Genomic DNA, 20339 nt, shown 5'->3' with positions numbered 1-20339 from the left:
ATACCCCATGTGGACGGCATGCAGGGATGGTTAGTTATTCTGAGGGGACAGCAAATTTACACTGTTATACAAGCTGTACACTCACTACTTTACATTGTAGCAAAGTCTCATTTCTTCAGTGTTGTCACATGAAAAGATAGAATAAAATATTTACAAAAATGTGAGGGGGGTACTTACTTTTGTGAGATACTGTATATGGACGGCATGCAGGGATGGTGGATTCAGGATGTACACAGGAATCGCTAAACATGCCATGCTCTATGAGGGAGGGTGACAACACTGTTCAGTTATATGGACGGCATTCCGACACACTGTGTACTATTGTGTTGATTTCTGTGATTGGTCACAGTAATCACATGGTACAGACAGGGCCAATCACAGATAACTACAATAGAAAACACTGAATTCATTAATTTAATTCAGTAAAAATGAATGCTTATAAGTGAGATTCACTGGTATAAGCAATTACCCTGCTCAGAGAAGAGCCAGTCCTCGGCCCCCTGCTCAGAGAAGAGGCAGTCCTCGGCCCCCTGCTCAGAGAAGAGCCAGTCCTCGGCCCCCTGCTCAGAGAAGAGCCAGTCCTCGGCCCCCTGCTCAGAGAAGAGCCAGTCCTCGGCCCCCTGCTCAGAGAAGAGCCAGTCCTCGGCCCCCTGCTCAGAGAAGAGCCAGTCCTCGGCCCCCTGCTCAGAGAAGAGCCAGTCCTCGGCCCCCTGCTCAGAGAAGAGCCAGTCCTCGGCCCCCTGCTCAGAGAAGAGCCAGTCCTCTGCCCCCTGCTCAGAGAAGAGCCAGTCCTCGGCCCCCTGCTCAGAGAAGAGCCAGTCCTCGGCCCCCTGCTCAGGGAAGAGGCAGTCCTCGGCCCTCTGCTCAGAGAAGAGGCAGTCCTCGGCCCCCTGCTCAGAGAAGAGGCAGTCCTCGGCCCCTTGCACAGAGAAGAGGCAGTCCTCGGCCCCCTGCTCAGAGAAGAGCCAGTCCTCGGTGCCCTGCTCAGAGAGGAGGCAGTCCTCGGCCCCCTGCTCAGAGAAGAGGCAGTCCTTGGCCCCCTGCTCAGAGAAGAGCCAGTCCTCGGCCCCCTGCTCAGAGAAGAGCCAGTCTTCTGCCCCCTGCTCAGAGAAGAGCCAGTCCTCGCCCCCCCCTGCTCAGAAAGAAGAGGCAGTCCTCGCCCCCCCCTGCTCAGAAAGAAGAGGCAGTCCTCGCCCCCTGCTCAGAGAAGAGCAAGTCCTCGGCCCCCTGCTCAGAGAAGAGGCAGTCTTCGGCCCCCTGCTCAGAGAAGAGCCAGTCCTCGGCCCCCTGCTCAGAGAAGAGGCAGTCCTCGGCCCCCTGCTCAGAGAAGAGGCAGTCTTCGGCCCCCTGCTCAGAGAAGAGCCAGTCCTCGGCCCCCTGCTCAGAGAAGAGCCAGTCCTCGGCCCCCTGCTCCTGCTCAGAGAAGAAGCAGTCCTCGGCCCCCTGCTCAGAGAATAGGCAGTCCTCGGCCCCCTGCTCAGAGAAGAGGCAGTCCTCGGCCCCCTGCTCAGAGAAGAGGCAGTCCTCGGCCCCCTGCTCCTGCTCAGGGAAGAGGCAGTCCTCAGCCTCCTGCTCAGAGAAGAGGAAGTCCTCGGCCTCCTGCTCCTGCTCAGGGAAGAGGCAGTCCTCGGCCTCCTGCTCAGAGAAGAGGAAGTCCTCGGCCCCCTGCTCAGAGAAGAGCCAGTCCTCGGCCCCCTGCTAAGAGAAGAGACAGTCCTCGGCCTCCTGCTCCTGCTCAGGGAAGAGGCAGTCCTCGGCCCCCTGCTCAGAGAAGAGGCAGTCCTCGGCCCCCTGCTCAGAGAAGAGCCAGTCCTCTGCCCCCTGCTCAGAGAAGAGCCAGTCCTCTGCCCCCCCCTGCTCAGAAAAAAGAGGCAGTCCTCGCCCCCTGCTCAGAGAAGAGCAAGTCCTCGCCCCCCTGCTCAGAGAAGAGGCAGTCTTCGGCCCCCTGCTCAGAGAAGAGCCAGTCCTCGGCCCCCTGCTCAGAGAAGAGGCAGTCCTCGGCCCCCTGCTCAGAGAAGAGGCAGTCCTCGGCCCCCTGCTCAGAGAAGAGCCAGTCCTCGGCCCCCTGCTCAGAGAAGAGCCAGTCCTCGGCCCCCTGCTCCTGCTCAGAGAAGAAGCAGTCCTCGGCCCCCTGCTCAGAGAATAGGCAGTCCTCGGCCCCCTGCTCAGAGAAGAGGCAGTCCTCGGCCCCCTGCTCAGAGAAGAGGCAGTCCTCGGCCCCCTGCTCCTGCTCAGGGAAGAGGCAGTCCTCGGCCTCCTGCTCAGAGAAGAGGAAGTCCTCGGCCTCCTGCTCCTGCTCAGGGAAGAGGCAGTCCTCGGCCTCCTGCTCAGAGAAGAGGAAGTCCTCGGCCCCCTGCTCCTGCTCAGAGAAGAAGCAGTCCTCGGCCTCCTGCTCAGAGAAGAGGAAGTCCTCGGCCCCCTGCTAAGAGAAGAGCCAGTCCTCGGCCACCTGCTAAGAGAAGAGCCAGTCCTCGGCCCCCTGCTCAGAGAAGAGCCAGTCCTCGGCCCCCTGCTCAGAGAAGAGCCAGTCCTCGGCCTCCTGCTAAGAGAAGAGGAAGTCCTCGGCCCCCTGCTCAGAGAAGAGGCAGTCCTTGGCCCCCTGTTCAGAAAAGAGGCAGTCCTCGGCCCCTTGCACAGAGAAGAGCCAGTCCTCGGCCCCCTGCTCAGAGAAGAGCCAGTCCTCGGCGCCCTGCTCAGAGAGGAGGCAGTCCTCGGCCCCCTGCTCAGAGAAGAGCCAGTCCTCGGCCCCCTGCTCAGAGAAGAGCCAGTCCTCTGCCCCCTGCTCAGAAAGAAGAGGCAGTCCTCGCCCCCTGCTCAGAGAAGAGCAAGTCCTCTGCCCCCTGCTCAGAGAAGAGGCAGTCTTCGGCCCCCTGCTCAGAGAAGAGCCAGTCCTCGGCCCCCTGCTCAGAGAAGAGCCAGTCCTCGGCCCCCTGCTCAGAGAAGAGCCAGTCCTCGGCCCCCTGCTCAGAGAAGAGCCAGTCCTCGGCCCCCTGCTCAGAGAAGAGCCAGTCCTCGGCCCCCTGCTCAGAGAAGAGCCAGTCCTCGGCCCCCTACTCAGAGAAGAGGCAGTCTTCGGCCCCCTGCTCAGAGAAGAGGCAGTCTTCGGCCCCCTGCTCAGAGAAGAGCCAGTCCTCGGCCCCCTGCTCAGAGAAGAGCCAGTCCTCGGCCCCCTGCTCCTGCTCAGAGAAGAGGCAGTCCTCGGCCTCCTGCTCAGAGAAGAGGCAGTCCTCGGCCTCCTGCTCAGAGAAGAGGAAGTCCTCGGCCTCCTGCTCAGAGAAGAGGAAGTCCTCGGCCTCCTGCTCCTGCTCAGGGAAGAGGCAGTCCTCGGCCTCCTGCTCAGAGAAGAGGAAGTCCTCGGCCCCCTGCTCCTGCTCAGAGAAGAAGCAGTCCTCGGCCTCCTGCTCAGAGAAGAGGAAGTCCTCGACCTCCTGCTCAGAGAAGAGGCAGTCCTCGGCCCCCTGCTCCTGCTCAGGGAAGAGGCAGTCCTCGGCCTCCTGCTCAGAGAAGAGGCAGTCCTTGGCCTCCTGCTCAGAGAAGAGGCAGTACTCGGCCCCCTGCTCCTGCTCAAAGAAGAGGCAGTCCTCGGCCCCCTGCTCAGAGAAGAGCCAGTCCTCGGCCCCCTGCTCAGAGAAGAGCCAGTCCTCGGCCCCCTGCTCCTGCTCAGAGAAGAGCCAGTCCTCGGCCCCCTGCTCCTGCTCAGAGAAGAGGCAGTCCTCGGCCCCCTGCTCCTGCTCAGAGAAGAGGCAGTCCTCGGCCCCCTGCTCCTGCTCAGAGAAGAGGCAGTCCTCGGCCCCCTGCTCCTGCTCAGAGAAGAGGCAGTCCTCGGCCCCCTGCTCCTGCTCAGAGAAGAGGCAGTCCTCGGCCCCCTGCTCCTGCTCAGAGAAGAGGCAGTCATTGGCCCCCTGCTCCTGCTCAGAGAAGAGGCAGTCCTCATCCCCCTGCTCCTATTTCTTGACAGATGGACAGCGCCATCTCTGTTCAGGCATTATCCAGAGTCATCGTCTACTTCCTGGACTGGGATGCCAGCTCAAAGATGACACAATCACATAAATCCTGGTGCCTGTGCAGATCTTGGCCGTGTTCACAAATGTCTGACACAGATCAGCCCTGCTGCAGCCTCTCACATCGTGTCTTTCTACAAAGGTACAATGTACAGTCTGATCGCTGGGGGAGGGGAAAAAATAAGGAAATACTTCCTCCAGCCTAGTCCAAGTCACTGACTGGAGCTGAAGGACGGTTTTTTAATGAAGAAAGGTGAAATGACAACGAGCGTTAGATGAGAGCGGTCCGGGATTTATTCATTCAGACTTGTAAGATTACTGACAGGTCCACTTTAATTTCTCTGACGATTCCAATGATGATAACCAAGGCTGGAAAGAAGCAATGTTAGTGAGGCGGAGGCGGGGGTGGGGGGGCGATGAACTAACGGTTCAGTGGTGGCTCCATGCGGGTCACTTCAAAGCTGATCCTACATAAATGATCCCTCCGCTAACAAGGCGGACATTCTCCCCGGCTCAGATCATTGTCTGCCCAGCCGCTCCACATGTCAGCTCTTCCCGCGTCCCACAATATTGTCATTGTGAAGAATGCAAATTGTACCAAACGTGACATCAGCCGCGGATGCCGGACACGCCGCTAATTCCCCCGCTGACAATAAACACAACACAGAGAGGGCGGCCATCAAAGAGAACGCACACAGCAAGGCCATTGTCACCCCCCTGAACCCCGCCAACATGGACGCCAATTCAAAGACCGCCGCAAGAAGGACGGGGCGCTTCAAAGAGCAGGAGGAAAGTGTGAGGACTTCATTAATCCTCCCTCTTATCTGCCATGGCGCTAATGGGCCCGACACGCTACAAAGGAGAACTCCGCACACACAGACACGCTACAAAGGAGAACTCCGCACATAGACACGCTACAAAGGAGAACTCCGCACACAGACACGCTACAAAGGAGAACTCCGCACACACAGACACGCTACAAAGGAGAACTCCGCACACAGACACGCTACAAAGGAGAACTCCGCACACACAGACACGCTACAAAGGAGAACTCCGCACACAGACACGCTACAAAGGAGAACTCCGCACACACAGACACGCTACAAAGGAGAACTCCGCACATAGACACGCTACAAAGGAGAACTCCGCACACAGACACGCTACAAAGGAGAACTCCGCACACAGACACCCTACAAAGGAGAACTCCGCACACACAGACACGCTACAAAAGAGAACTCCGCACACAGACATGCTACAAAGGAGAACTCCGCACACAGACACGCTACAAAGGAGAACTCCGCACACAGACACGCTACAAAGGAGAACTCCGCACACAGACACGCTACAAAGGAGAACTCCGCACACAGACACGCTACAAAGGAGAACTCCGCACACAGACACCCTACAAAAGGAGAACTCCGCACACAGACACGCTACAAAGGAGAACTCCGCACACAGACACGCTACAAAGGAGAACTCCGCACACAGACACGCTACAAAGGAGAACTCCGCACACAGACACGCTACAAAGGAGAACTCCGCACACACAGACACGCTACAAAGGAGAACTCCGCACACAGACACGCTACAAAGGAGAACTCCGCACACAGACACGCTACAAAGGAGAACTCCGCATACAGACACGCTACAAAGGAGAACTCCGCACCCACAGACACGCTACAAAGGAGAACTCCGCACACACAGACACGCTACAAAGGAGAACTCCGCACACAGACACGCTACAAAGGAGAACTCCGCACACAGACACGCTACAAAGGAGAACTCCGCACACAGACACGCTACAAAGGAGAACTCCGCACACACAGACACGCTACAAAGGAGAACTCCGCACACAGACACGCTACAAAGGAGAACTCCGCACACAGACACGCTACAAAGGAGAACTCCGCACACACAGACACGCTACAAAGGAGAACTCCGCACACACAGACACGCTACAAAGGAGAACTCCGCACACAGACACGCTACAAAGGAGAACTCCGCACACAGACACGCTACAAAGGAGAACTCCGCACACACAGACACGCTACAAAGGAGAACTCCGCACACACAGACACGCTACAAAGGAGAACTCCGCACACACAGACACGCTACAAAGGAGAACTCCGAACACACAGACACGCTACAAAGGAGAACTCCGCACACAGACACGTTACAAAGGAGAACTCCGCACACAGACACGCTACAAAGGAGAACTCTGCACACAGACACGCTACAAAGGAGAACTCCGCACACAGACACGCTACAAAGGAGAACTCCGCACACAGACACGCTACAAAGGAGAACTCCGCACACACAGACACGCTACAAAGGAGAACTCCGCACACACAGACACGCTACAAAGGAGAACTCCGCACACACAGACACGCTACAAAGGAGAACTCCGCACACAGACGCGCTACAAAGGAGAACTCTGCACACACACAACAAAGGAGAACTCCACACACAGACACGCTACAAAGGAGAACTCCGCACACACAGACACCCTACAAAGGAGAACTCCGCACACAGACACGCTACAAAGGAGAACTCCGCACACAGACACGCTACAAAGGAAAACTCCGCACACAGACACGCTACAAAGGAGAACTCCGCACACAGACACGCTACAAAGGAGAACTCCGCACATAGACACGCTACAAAGGAGAACTCCGCACATAGACACGCTACAAAGGAGAACTCCGCACATAGACACGCTACAAAGGAGAACTCCGCACACAGACACGCTACAAAGGAGAACTCCGCACACAGACACGCTACAAAGGAGAACTCCGCACACAGACACGCTACACAGGAAAACTCCGCACACAGACACGCTACAAAGGAGAACTCCGCACACAGACACGCTACAAAGGAGAACTCCGCACACAGACACGCTACAAAGGAGAACTCCGCACACAGACACGCTACAAAGGAGAACTCCGCACACACAGACACGCTACGAAGGAGAACTCCGCACACAGCCACGCTACAAAGGAGAACTCCGCACACAGCCACGCTACAAAGGAGAACTCCGCACACAGACACGCTACAAAGGAGAACTCCGCACACAGACACGCTACAAAGGAGAACTCCGCACACAGCCACACTACAAAGGAGAACTCCGCACACAGCCACGCTACAAAAGGAGAACTCCACCCACAGCCACGCTACAAAAGGAGAACTCTGCCCACAGCCATGCTACAAAGGAGAATTCCACACACAACCCTACAATCACAATAATACAAAAATTTCCAGGGTTTCCAGGGCAGCACTTTCCCAACATGGACTTCAGTCCTACTGAAAAACCTCCTATCAGTGGCTGCTGGGTGTCAGCTAAAAAAATACGGAATTTATGTAAAATCTTACCTGTAAAACTCCTTTCTCTGAGTCCTCCGACAGTTGCCGCCACCTCTAAGTCATCACTATTGGGTATTGACTTCCGCAGGAGTAGCTAGGCATAAGACTTAGTCAAAAGAACAAAAGCATTTAGCATAGACACACCCATGGGCGCTGTCCCACTGGTCAATACCCCCCTGCAGTGATCCCTCCCAACTCAGTTTGGTAGAATAGCAGTAGGTGTACAAGAAGAAACCCCAAAAGAGGGGCGGGGGCGGCGACTGTCGGAGGACTCAGAGAAAGGAATTTTACAGGTAAGATTTTACAAAAATTCAGTTTTCTCTTACGTCCTCCGACAGTCGCCGCCACCTCAAAGAGGGTATCCGATTTTCGAAAGGATTCAGTGGACGACAGGTAAACCCTGATCGCCCTGACAACATCCAAGGAATGCAAAGCAACCTCCTTAGGATGCTTCGGCTTCGCACAGAGCGAAGGCAAGACAATGTCCTCATTAAGGTGGAACTCAGAGACCACCTTAGGGAGAAAAGAGGAATGAGGTCGCAAGACCAACTTATCCTTGTGAATCACCAAGTAAGGAGAGCGGCAAGACAACGCCGCCAACTCCGACACCCTGCGAGCCGAAGTGATCGCCACTAAAAAAGCAACCTTCTTAGACAGCAGAGGTAACGATATCTCCCGGATGTTTTTAAAGGGAGAACGCTGTAACGCGGACAGAACTAAGTTCAAGTCCCATGGAGGTAAAGGCTCCCTCGGGGGAGGGGCCAAATGTCGCACACCTTGAATAAAGGTGCGAATCAAGGAATGAGATGCTACAGGGCGTTGGAAAAGAATAGCCAGTGCAGATACCTGGCCCTTTATCGTGGCCAGCGCCAAGCGCTGGTCCACACCAGTCTGGAGGAAAGCCAACACTCTTGACACCGAGTACGAGCGAAGGGAGAACCCCCTGGACTCACACCAGACGAAATAAGCTTTCCAGGTACGGTAATAGATTTTACCAGAAGAGGATTTCCTAGCCTTGATTAGAGTAGGAATGACCTCTGAGGAGAGACCCCTGTCTCTCAGGACCTGGGTCTCAACAGCCAGGCCGTTAAAGCCAGCGACTGTAAAGCAGGATGGAAGATCAGTCCCGGAGACAGTAGATCTTCCCGCATTGGCAGCCGCCAAGGAGGCGCCACTGCCAGGTGACCAACGTCGGCGTACCAGGACCAGCGCGGCCAGTCCGGCGCTTCCAGAATCACCAAGTGCGGTTCCGAGGCTAACCTGCGAAGGAACCTGGACAACAGCTGAATCGGAGGAAAGGCATACATCAGACGATACTGATGCCAAGGGGCCACCAACGCATCCGAGGCGTCTGCCAGAGGATCGCGCGTTCTTGACACAAATCTTTCCACCTTGTGGTTTAGCCGGGACGCGAACAGATCCACGTCCGGGGATCCCCACTTCACACATAGCATTTGGAAGACCTCAGGGTGCAGGGACCATTCTCCCTGGTCCAGAGTCTGGCGGCTCAGATAGTCGGCCTGCCAATTCTTCACACCCGGAATGTGAACAGCTGAAATCGACGGGACATGAGTCTCGGCCCAAGAGAGAATGTCGGTCACCTCCCGTGCCGCCCGGGCACTCCTGGTGCCCCCTTGGTGGTTGATGTAAGCCACCGCGGTAGCACTGTCCATCTGTACTCGAACAGGACGGCCCTGAAGTCGGTCCGACCACTGGAAGAGACAGAGTTTGATCGCTCTTAATTCCAAAATGTTGATCGGAAGGGAGGATTCCTCCTCCGACCAAGTGCCCTGGGCAGACAGGTTGCCCAGAACTCCACCCCAGCCCGACAGGCTGGCATCCGTGGTAATCACTGTCCACAGTAACGGACGGAAGGATTTCCCTTCTGACACAGCCGGGGACTGGAGCCACCACAGAAGATCCATTCTGGTCCGGCGACTCAAAGAAACACTCAGATCCAAGGACTGAGGTAGTCTGTCCCACCTGGCTAGGATTTCCGCTTGAAGAGACCTTGTGTGAAACTGAGTGAAGGGTATCGCCTCGAAGGCCGATACCATCAACCCCAGGGACCGCATGCAGGTCCTGAGTGACGAGGATGGTTTGTCCCTGAGGGACCTGATCTCGTCCTGTAAGGTCCGGAGCTTGTCCTCCGGCAAGAACGCCTTTGCCTGAGCAGAGTCCAGAATCATTGCCAGATAGGGAAGACGAACCGAAGGAGACAAGGACGACTTCTGTATGTTGATGGTCCATCCGAGCTCCTGGAGCGTCTGTACCGTGGTGGACAGATCGCGCAGTAGGTTCTGGCTGACACTCGATCTTAAGAGGAGATCGTCCAGATACCCCAAGACCACAATGCCCTGTGCCCTTAGCAGGCCCAGAACAGGCGCCAGCACTTTGGTAAAGACCCTTGGAGCTGAAGCGAGACCGAAAGGTAACGCCACAAACTGATAGTGGTCCTCCGCGATAGCAAACCGAAGGTACCTCTGGTGACCCTCGAAAATGGGGATGTGTAGGTACGCATCCTTCAGGTCTATAGAGGCCAGGAATTCCCCTGGGCTCAGGGAGGCCACCACAGAGCGGAGAGATTCCATACGGAACTTCCGAACGCGCATGAAGCGGTTCAGCGCTTTCAGGTCCAGAATAGTACGCACCTTGCCCTTCTTTCTGGGCACAGTGAACAGATTGGAATAAAACCCCGAAACCTGTCCCGATGAGGCACCGGGGCAATCAACCCCTGAGCAAGGAGGTCCTACACCGCTTGGTGCAGGTCCTGCAGGTGCCCTGGGGTCAAAAGAAGATTTGAGGGAAAAAATCTGTCTGCCAGCCGGGAAAGGTATTCGATCTTGTACCCTGATGGAATGATTTCCTGAACCCACCTGTCCGGAATGCGGAGCAGCCAAGGTTGGAGGAAATCGCGCAAACATCCCCCCACCCCAGAAATGAGTGAGGGCGCCCCTTAAGGCAGAGGCGGATTGACCCGCCGCACCGGCATTGCCGGAACTTCTGCTTGCCCGCCCAGGGCTTCTTCTGGCTACCTTGGCCCTTGAAGGGCTTGCCCTTGGTTTGATTCTGAAAGGCACGAAAGGACACTTGACTGGGTCGAGAGGCGGAACCCCGCTTGCCACGAAAGGACTTGTTTTTCGGGTTCTGGGGCAGCATCGTGCTCTTGCCCCCCGTGACGCCTTTTACCAAGGTATCCAATGCCTCGCCAAAAAGGCGAGAACCTGCATAAGGAAAATCAGCAACTGTCTTCCGTGATGTCTGGTCAGCCGACCAGCTCTTCAGCCAGATCAGTCGATGGTTAAGCACCGCGACACTCGACAGGCGTGCGACCAGAGGGGCCTCATTCAAGCCGCATCGCACAAATACATGACTCTTTGGTGAATTTTGATCCACCATAGCCAGCGTGGCAGGTGGGACAGATCAGACGCGAGGGTGCGTCTAAGCACCTTAGTCCAATCCGCCACCGCCTGAGCCACCAGGACCGACGCGAATATAGGTTTGAGCAAGGAACCCACCACCGTGTAGGAATGGCGGCCCAGAGACTCCAACCTCCTGTCCGTGGGACCCCGGAACACCGGGGTGTCCTCAGTGGGAATCAGGGTAGCCTTGTTTAAGATGGCCACTGTGTGATCCACCTGTGGAGGCACGCACCAGCGCTTGTCCATAGCCGGCGCAAAGGGATAAAGCAGTTTAAACCGACTAGGCACCGCGAATGGAGGTTTTAAATTGCTCCACAGTTCATTCACAGTGTAATGAAATTCAGCGGGGCAGGGAAAAACCTGCGCCGACTTGCGGGTCCTATGTGTACCAAAGGATGACACAATGCCCGGAGGAGTGGGCTCATCCTCCAAATGTAGTGTCTCTTTCACAGAACAGATCAACTCATCCATAGTTGCACATTCTTCAGGCGACCCCGGGGGAGAATCATCAACCCCCACCACCTCCGCCTCCCCCTCAGACCCCAGAGGGTCCAGGGATGAGCGAGACCCTAAAAAGGGCACGCCCGCCACAGCAGCCACATCACCATCTGAATCAGAGGAGAAAGATAATCTAGGCCTTTTCCTAGCAGTTCGTTCAGCCATCAGCACCTCCATTTTGGACACTAAAGACGCCACTACAGCGGCCAAATCAGGTATAACAGGGGGTACAGCAGGACTGGGGTCCCCCACCAGGGCTGGAGGGAATTTGCTGTCTTGAGATTCCATTGCCCAAGTTACAGTAAAAAAGTACAAGAAGAGGTACTGGCCCTTTAAGATCGCTGCGGAGTGCGCAGCCCACCGCTATATGCACAGTGAACAAAGACCCCAAAAAGGAAACAAAACTGAGCCAGGAAGGACAAAACAAGGAGCTATGGAAGAGACAGTCTGCAGAGCCCCCACAGAGTGGTACCACATCGATCGCTGCTTCAGAGGAAAAGGAAGTGAGGTCATCAGAGGCTGAACTATAAGCTGCAATACCCAGGGAAAATGGCTGCCCATAGAACTGAATGGAAGGCTTCGGCAAGATGGCCACCGAACATGTGCTCGGAACAATCGTTCTGCCACACACAAGATAGCGCCGGATGGCGCCAAAACAGCATGTAGTTAAGCCCACAGTGAAGCCAGACATGCTTGCCCATACCTAAAATGGCGGACCGCGCGGTTTTTACCCGCTGCGGCCGCCACACACACAGTCTGCACCCCCAAAAACACTGCAGTGACACAGGGGAAGGGGCCCCCAAAACCACACAGCACCGCATGTAACAAAGAGACCCCCGCAGGGATCGCATCAGGGAGCCCCACACAGGCACAGACATGGGGAATACACAGCAACACAGGACTGCCACCCCAGACAGAGGCCCCACACAGAAAGTACTTACCTGTACCGGATGGCGTGGGGTGCCTCTATGAACGGAAGGCCGCTGTCCTCATCTGACAGGGAATGCCGTTAGCCAGGGACATGACACTGCAGTACCGCAGATGTGTCCAGTGAGGTAGCCACCTCACAGGCTGCATCCCTGCTGCGAGCAGGGATAGGTCGTTCATAATGCCAGGACGAACACATGGCTGAACGCTCGATGGCGGACTGGGAGTCCCTCTGACCCTCTGCCCTGGAGAACCAGGGCGGTCAGTCCGAATCCCAGCACCGCATGATCCGTCTTCATCCGAAGATCAGACTAAAAACTAAAGCTGACAAAATAAACAGCTAGTAAATCAAAGAAAAAAACTGACATTTTCAAAGAAAATCAAAGAAAAAAGATTAGAAAGGCTGAGACTGAAGCCCCAGCACAGGGAAGCCTAACTACTCCTGACGCTAGGCAGAAACAAACTGAGTTGGGAGGGATCACTGCAGGGGGGTATTGACCAGTGGGACAGCCCCCATGGGTGTGTCTATGCTAAATGCTTTTGTTCTTTTGACTAAGTCTTATGCCTAGCTACTCCTGCGGAGCGGAAGTCAATACCCAATAGTGATGACTTAGAGGTGGTGGCGACTGTCCGAGGACGTAAGAGAAACAACTTCTACTTCCAATGTCACCATCCGGTGCCCTTCATACTGCCAATTATCTCTCCTCATCTATGTCACGTCCCCAATCTGTGTCATGTCCCCTATCTGCGTGGCGTCCCCAATCTGTCTACTCAATCTGTGTGATGTTCCTATTCTATGTAATGCTCCCAATCTGTGTCACGTCCTCAATGTACATGATGCTCCCAATCTACGCGAATTCCCCAATCTGTGTCACATCCCCAATCTGTGTCACGTCCTCAATGTACATGATGCTCCCAATCTACGCGAATTCCCCAATCTGTGTCACATCCCCAATCTGTGTCACGTCTCGAATGTACATGATGTTCCCAATCTTTGTGACATCCGAAATCTGTGTGATGTTCCTATTCAATGTGAGGTTCCCAGTCTGGGTCACATCCCTAGTTTGTGTCACGTCTCCAATCTACGTGACGTACCCAATGTAAGTGATGTTCCCAAATCTGTGTCATGTCCCCAATGTACATGATGTTCACAATCTACGCGACGTCCCAAATCAGTGTGATGTCCCCAATCTGTGGTTCCCAGTCTGGGTCACATCCCTAATCTGTGTCACGTCTCCAATCTACGTGACGTTCCCAAATCTGTGTCATTTCCCCAATGTACATGATGTTCACAATCTACGTGACGTCCCAAATCTGTGTGATGTCCCCAATCTACGCGATTTCCCCAATCTGTGTGATGTTCCTATTCAATGTGAGGCTCCCAGTCTGGGTCACATCCCTAATCTGTGTCACATCTCCAATGTACGTGATGTTCCCAGATCTGTGTCATGTCCCCAATCTGTGTGATGTTTCTATTCAAAGTGAGGTCCCCAATCTACAGGATTTCCCCAATCGTTGTGATGTTCCTACTCTATGTAATGCCCCCAATCTGTGTCACGTCCCAAATGTACATGATGTTCCAAAACTATGTGACGTCACAAATCTGTGTAATGTCCCCAATCTACGTGATGTCCCCAATCTGTGTCATGTTCCTATTCTATGTAATGTCCCCAATCTGTGTCATGTTCCTATTCAAAGTGAGGTCCCCAATCTGTGTGAGGTCCCCAATCTATGTGATGTCCCCAATCTGTGTTATTGGTGGTAAACTCTATTGGTTTAATGGAAATATTGCTCAGTCATATCCTGATTTGCATATTGTACTTAGGATGCTGAAAATAAAATGAATAATGCTTTCATGACATTCTGTGTTTGTGTCTGAGTGCATTGCTTCTGAAGCTTTGTGTCTGGGAGTGGGGAACGGAGGGTACCGACACAGGTTTGTATAGATAAGGTAGAGAAGTAATATAAAGGGAATAAGTCCTTGTAGATAGATATGTATGGTTAAACTGTTAGATATCTGGGGATTTCCATTTATTTCCAATCTGTGTAATGTCCCCAATATACGCGATTTCCCCAATATGTGTAACGTTCCCAAACTACGTGATTTCCCCAATCTTTGTAATGTACCTGTAACGGAACTTCAACCCACACTGTACTTTTGGTCTTCCGTCAGTATACAGCTTCCTCCCAGTCATGAGCATAGATATCAGATTTTCCCAGCCGCCCTTCATAGAAAGCTAGCCGACAACTTAGTTTGTACTGAAATCTCTCATTTATTGAACAGTTTCACAGAATTTATATACAAGATGGACCTCCCCCTCCTGATCAGATTACCACACACAGGTCAGGGGTTGCCTGATTACATTATCATATGCAGATGAAATTGTATACAGAAATAGAATTAACCTGAACTAATTATCTAGCCATCTGGACAGAAACAATGTGAGGTCATTGACATTTAACAATGGAACAGACAGACTTAACACAATCCATATCACACCTATGTCCATCTCCTACATTGAAGTACATGGAATACACATCTAAAGCATTGCTTTGATTATTTAGGAGTCACAGAAATCATGGCAACAGACTATAGGTCTCACAGTGTAAAGTGGGATTAAATCTTCAAATGGGAGAGTAATATTTATAAACAATATCTCTCAAGAAATATGAAGTTATCCAAACCATATTCTGTGTCTATTAAGTATCTGTCTTTCACTCCCAGTGGCGGTGAATACCGTCACATATCTTCCCCCCCAAAGGTAGACTAACAAGGTACCTGACTTCCAATTGGCCTTGGAGTTAGTCGGGTAATAAGTCCCAAAGGGTCAATTCATCATGGCAGCTTCCTTGACAAAGTTCCACATAGTTTGTAAGTTTGTCCCGGCAGGGCGCATGGAGCTCTCATAGCCGATCAGTCTGTGGAAGTCTGGTTCTGGGATTCTTGGTCACCCTGTGTCCCTAATAGACACAGGGGGACTAATAAATAAGAGGGGCCCAGGGGGCGGAGAGAGAGATTTTCCAACCTCTCCAAGGTAGGCTGTGTTCCACGGGCCCTCCCAATGTCTGCACCCACTCAGTACCCCAAACAAATTGTCCTGAAAACAGCGTTACTTCCCCAGCAAAACCTCTGCCTCTCTCGTAGAACATACCTGCCGCTGGGGATAAGCATGGACTGGCGCTTCTCCCGGGAGTCCTTTCAGCCGCTGGAGAGAAGACAGGGTGGTGGGGCTCACTTCGTCAGGCTGTTGGGGATCTGGGCCAACTGTCCAGCATCCCTGGGGTATACAAGTGAAGACCGCAGTCCCATCCACTAACACAGGAACTCCATTTTTTGTACGTTGAGGGCAGAGGCCAGCCGCACTCTGCTCTGTTGCCAGCTCTTCTGCTGGGTTGGTGTCATCATTCTGGGGCACCGTCTGCTGCTGGGAAGGGAGTCAGCTGCTCCATCTTCCTTACCCTCATCTGGCGGTTGGGACAATCTTTCTCTGGTACTGTCTCCCAGATGCACAGATCCTGGCTGGGGAGGGAAGACAGTTTCCTCCACTCTGACTGACTGTTGGGGAGGGAGGACAACAACCGCCTCTCCCTTCTCACCCTGGGCCTCCAGAACTACTACAGGTGTGGGGCAGAGGTCGGTGAATTTCTGTCCGACTGTCACTGTACCTATTCAAAGTGAGGTCCCCAATCTACAGTATGTGATGTCCCCAATTTATGCGATGTCCCCAATCTTCGGGATGTTCCTATTCAATCTAATGTCCCCAATCTGTGTCACGCCCCAAATGTATATGATGTTCCCAATCTTTGTGACATCCCAAATCTGTGTGATGTTCCTATTTAATGTGAGGTTCCCAGTCTGGGGCGCATCTCCAATCTATGTCACATATCCAATCTGTGTCACATCTCCAATCTACGCGACGTCCCCAAATCTGTGTCATGTCCCCAATCTGTGTGATGTTTCTATTCAAAGTGAGGTCCGCAATCTATGGGACGTTCCTAGTCTATGTAATGTCCCCAATCAGTGTCACATCCCCAATGTACATGATGTTCCCAATCTACGTGACGTCCCAAATCTGTGTATTGTCCTCAATCTACGTGATTTCCCCAATCTGTGTAACGTCCCCAATCTACGCGATTTCCCAAATCTGTGTAATGTACCTATTTACAGTGAGGTCCCCAATCTACGTGATTTTCCTGTTCTATGTAAAGAACATTGGGTCGTGACACAGATTGGGGACGTCACATAGATGTGAGAAGTCACATAGAATAAGAACATCACACAAATTAGGGATGTCACATAGAATAAGAACGTCACACAGCTATGGGACATCACGTAGATTGGGAACATAATGTACATTGGGGACGTGATACAGATTTAAGAACATTATGTTCCCAATCTACGTGACGTTCCATATTTGTGTGATGTTCATTTTCAAAGTGAAGTCCCCAATTTATGTGATTTCCCCAATCTGTGTGATGTTCCTACTCTATCTGATGTCCCCAATCTGTGTCACTTCCACAATGTACATGATGTTCCCCATCTATGTGATGTTCCTATTCAAAGTGAGGTCCCCAATCTATGTGATATCCCCAATCTACGTGATTTTTCTGTTCTATGTGATGTCCCCAATCAGGTTTGGGACGTCACGTAGATTGGGAACATCATGCACATTGGGGACGTGACACTGTGTGATGTTCCTATTCAATGTGAGGTCCCCAGTCTGTGTCACGTCCCCAATATAAATGATTTTCCCAATCTATGTGACGTCCTTAATGTATGTGATGTTCCCAAATCTGTGTAATGTCCCCAATCGGTGTGATGTCCCTATTCAAAGTGAGGTCCCCAATCTATCTGATTTCCACAATCTGTGTGATGTCCCTATTCTATGTAATAATCTGTGTCACGTCCGCAATGTACGCGATTTTCCAAAATCTGTGTCACGTCCACCATCTTTGTGACATCCCCGATCTATGCGACTTCCCCAATCTACGTAACCTCCCCAATCTATGTGACTTCCCTAATTTGTGTGACGTTCTTATTCTATGTGACTTCCCCCCATCTACATGACCTCCCCAATCTGTGTGACATTTCTATTCTATGTGACTTCCCCCCATCTACGTGACCTCCCCAATCTGTGTGACATATCTAGTCTATGTGCTGTCCCCAATCTATGTCATATAGCAATTGTTTAAAAATGCTGTCATTGTACAGCATAACACAATGAGTGTCCCCAGAATCCCAGCACTGCTGTCACCCACTGTGTAACCATAAAGAGCTGCAGCAATGACTCCCAGAATGAACTAAATGCTGCAAAGAGTTGAAATCCTCTTGTCCAGCTTGTCTGAGCCTTCAGAAAGCAGGGGGTGGAGAGCTGAAATTACACTCTGCAGAGCTCAGTGAGATCTGGTTGGAGGGAAGGCATACACACCCCTTCACACAGCTCACGGGAACAGAGCTGAGGCTGTCAATCACAGGCTGTGTGCTGGAGCTCCCTTCCCTGTCACCTTTTATTTCTAGGTGTCAGAAAAACTTGTCAGAAGTGAGTCATGCTGATAGGAGAGGAAGGAGGCAGCAGACAGGAATGACACTTAGTGCTCTAGACTGAGACAAGTAAACACTATAGAGGTATATGCTTTGTTCATATTTCATGTCTGAGGTTTACAACCACCAACATATATCACTAAAAAGTGAGCTGTGATTGGTCAGTGCACAGAATGGAGGGATATATCAGTAAATCAATAATTATATTCTAGTGTCAGTATATTACCCCGAGATTCCAGCTATTCAGACGCACTTCCAGGTCACTGTCATCCAGACTGACTGACGGCCGATCAGTGAGATTCACCTGGAGAGGAAATTACAAATAAATTAAATTATATTACACTGGAGTGACATCACCACTCTCCAGATATAAGATATATTATACTGGAGTGACATCACCGCTCTCCAGATATAAGATATATTATACTGGAGTGACATCACCGCTCTCCAGATATAAGATATATTATACAGAGTGACATCACCGCTCTCCAGATATAAGATATATTATACAGAGTGACATCACCTCTCTCCAGATATAAGATATATTATACAGAGTGACATCACCGCTCTCCAGATATAAGATATATTATACAGAGTGACATCACCGCTCTCCAGATATAAGATATATTATACAGAGTGACATCACCGCTCTCCAGATATAAGATATATTATACAGAGTGACATCACCGCTCTCCAGATATAAGATATATTATACAGGAGTGACATCACCACTCTCCAGATATAAGATATATTATACAGAGTGACATCACCTCTCTCCAGATATAAGATATATTATACAGAGTGACATCACCGCTCTCCAGATATAAGATATATTATACAGAGTGACATCACCGCTCTCCAGATATAAGATATATTATACAGAGTGACATCACCTCTCTCCAGATATAAGATATATTATACAGAGTGACATCACCGCTCTCCAGATATAAGATATATTATACAGAGTGACATCACCGCTCTCCAGATATAAGATATATTATACAGAGTGACATCACCGCTCTCCAGATATAAGATATATTATACAGGAGTGACATCACCACTCTCCAGATATAAGATATATTATACAGAGTGACATCACCTCTCTCCAGATATAAGATATATTATACAGAGTGACATCACCGCTCTCCAGATATAAGATATATTATACAGAGTGACATCACCGCTCTCCAGATATAAGATATATTATACAGAGTGACATCACCACTCTCCAGATATAAGATATATTATACAGAGTGACATCACCGCTCTCCAGATATAAGATATATTATACAGAGTGACATCACCTCTCTCCAGATATAAGATATATTATACAGAGTGACATCACCGCTCTCCAGATATAAGATATATTATACAGAGTGACATCACCGCTCTCCAGATATAAGATATATTATACAGAGTGACATCACCACTCTCCAAATATAAGATATATTATACAGAGTGACATCACCGCTCTCCAGATATAAGATATATTATACAGAGTGACATCACCGCTCTCCAGATATAAGATATATTATACAGAGTGACATCACCGCTCTCCAGATATAAGATATATTATACAGAGTGACATCACCGCTCTCCAGATATAAGATATATTATACAGAGTGACATCACCACTCTCCAAATATAAGATATATTATACAGAGTGACATCACCGCTCTCCAGATATAAGATATATTATACAGAGTGACATCACCACTCTCCAAATATAAGATATATTATACAGAGTGACATCACCGCTCTCCAGATATAAGATATATTATACAGGAGTGACATCACCACTCTCCAGATATAAGATATATTATACAGGAGTGACATCACCGCTCTCCAGATATAAGATATATTATACAGAGTGACATCACCGCTCTCCAGATATAAGATATATTATACAGGAGTGACATCACCGCTCTCTCTGATCTCCCCAGGTATAACGTTCTATAAATCCCCCCGGTATGAATTCCTCTGATTCCCAAGTATAACGGCCTCTGATCCCGCCAAGTATTATACCTGGGGGGAACAGAGGCCATAACATCTTCTGACCCACCGGTTATAATGTCCACTGATCTCCCAGGTATACCATCCTCTGATCCCCCCCAGGTATACCATCCTCTGTTACCCCCCAGGTATACCATCCTCTGTTACCCCCTAGGTATACCATCCTCTGTTACCCCCTAGGTATACCATCCTCTGTTACCCCCTAGGTATACCATCCTCTGTTACCCCCCAGGTATACCATCCTCTGTTACCCCCTAGGTATACCATCCTCTGTTACCCCCCAGGTATACCATCCTCTGTTACCCCCTAGGTATACCATCCTCTGATCCCCCCCCCCCCCCAGGTATACCGCCCTCTGATCCCCCCCAGGTATACCGTCCTCTGATCCCCCCCAAGTATACCATCCTCTGACCCCACCCCCCCCAGGTATATTATGGGAGGTCCTAGCTCATACATCGGATTCCCAGCTCTATGGACACACTTGATGGGAAAATAAGAGACATATCTGACGTTCACCTGTAAATGGGAATGTGTACAGTTTGTGTTGTCAGTCCCTTAGAGGAATACTCTATGCTG

General features: G+C 51.4%; 1 protein-coding gene across 1 annotated transcript in view; it reads right to left on the bottom strand.

Annotated features, from left to right (window-relative positions):
• Window positions 1-20339, bottom strand: part of CEP112 (centrosomal protein 112) — a 398710-nt gene that overhangs the window by 335235 nt on the left and 43136 nt on the right. The window contains exon 5 of the mRNA XM_082272104.1: window positions 17977-18054. Within this exon, the coding sequence (XP_082128230.1) occupies window positions 17977-18054 (78 nt within the window). The remainder of the gene's footprint in view (window positions 1-17976; window positions 18055-20339) is intronic.

Source organism: Pelophylax lessonae (assembly GCF_965119305.1).
Source record: "Pelophylax lessonae genome assembly, chromosome: 11".
Lineage (NCBI taxonomy): Eukaryota > Metazoa > Chordata > Amphibia > Anura > Ranidae > Pelophylax > Pelophylax lessonae.
Note: the sequence above shows the minus strand (reverse complement) of the source record. Positions and strands in the feature narration are given on the sequence as shown.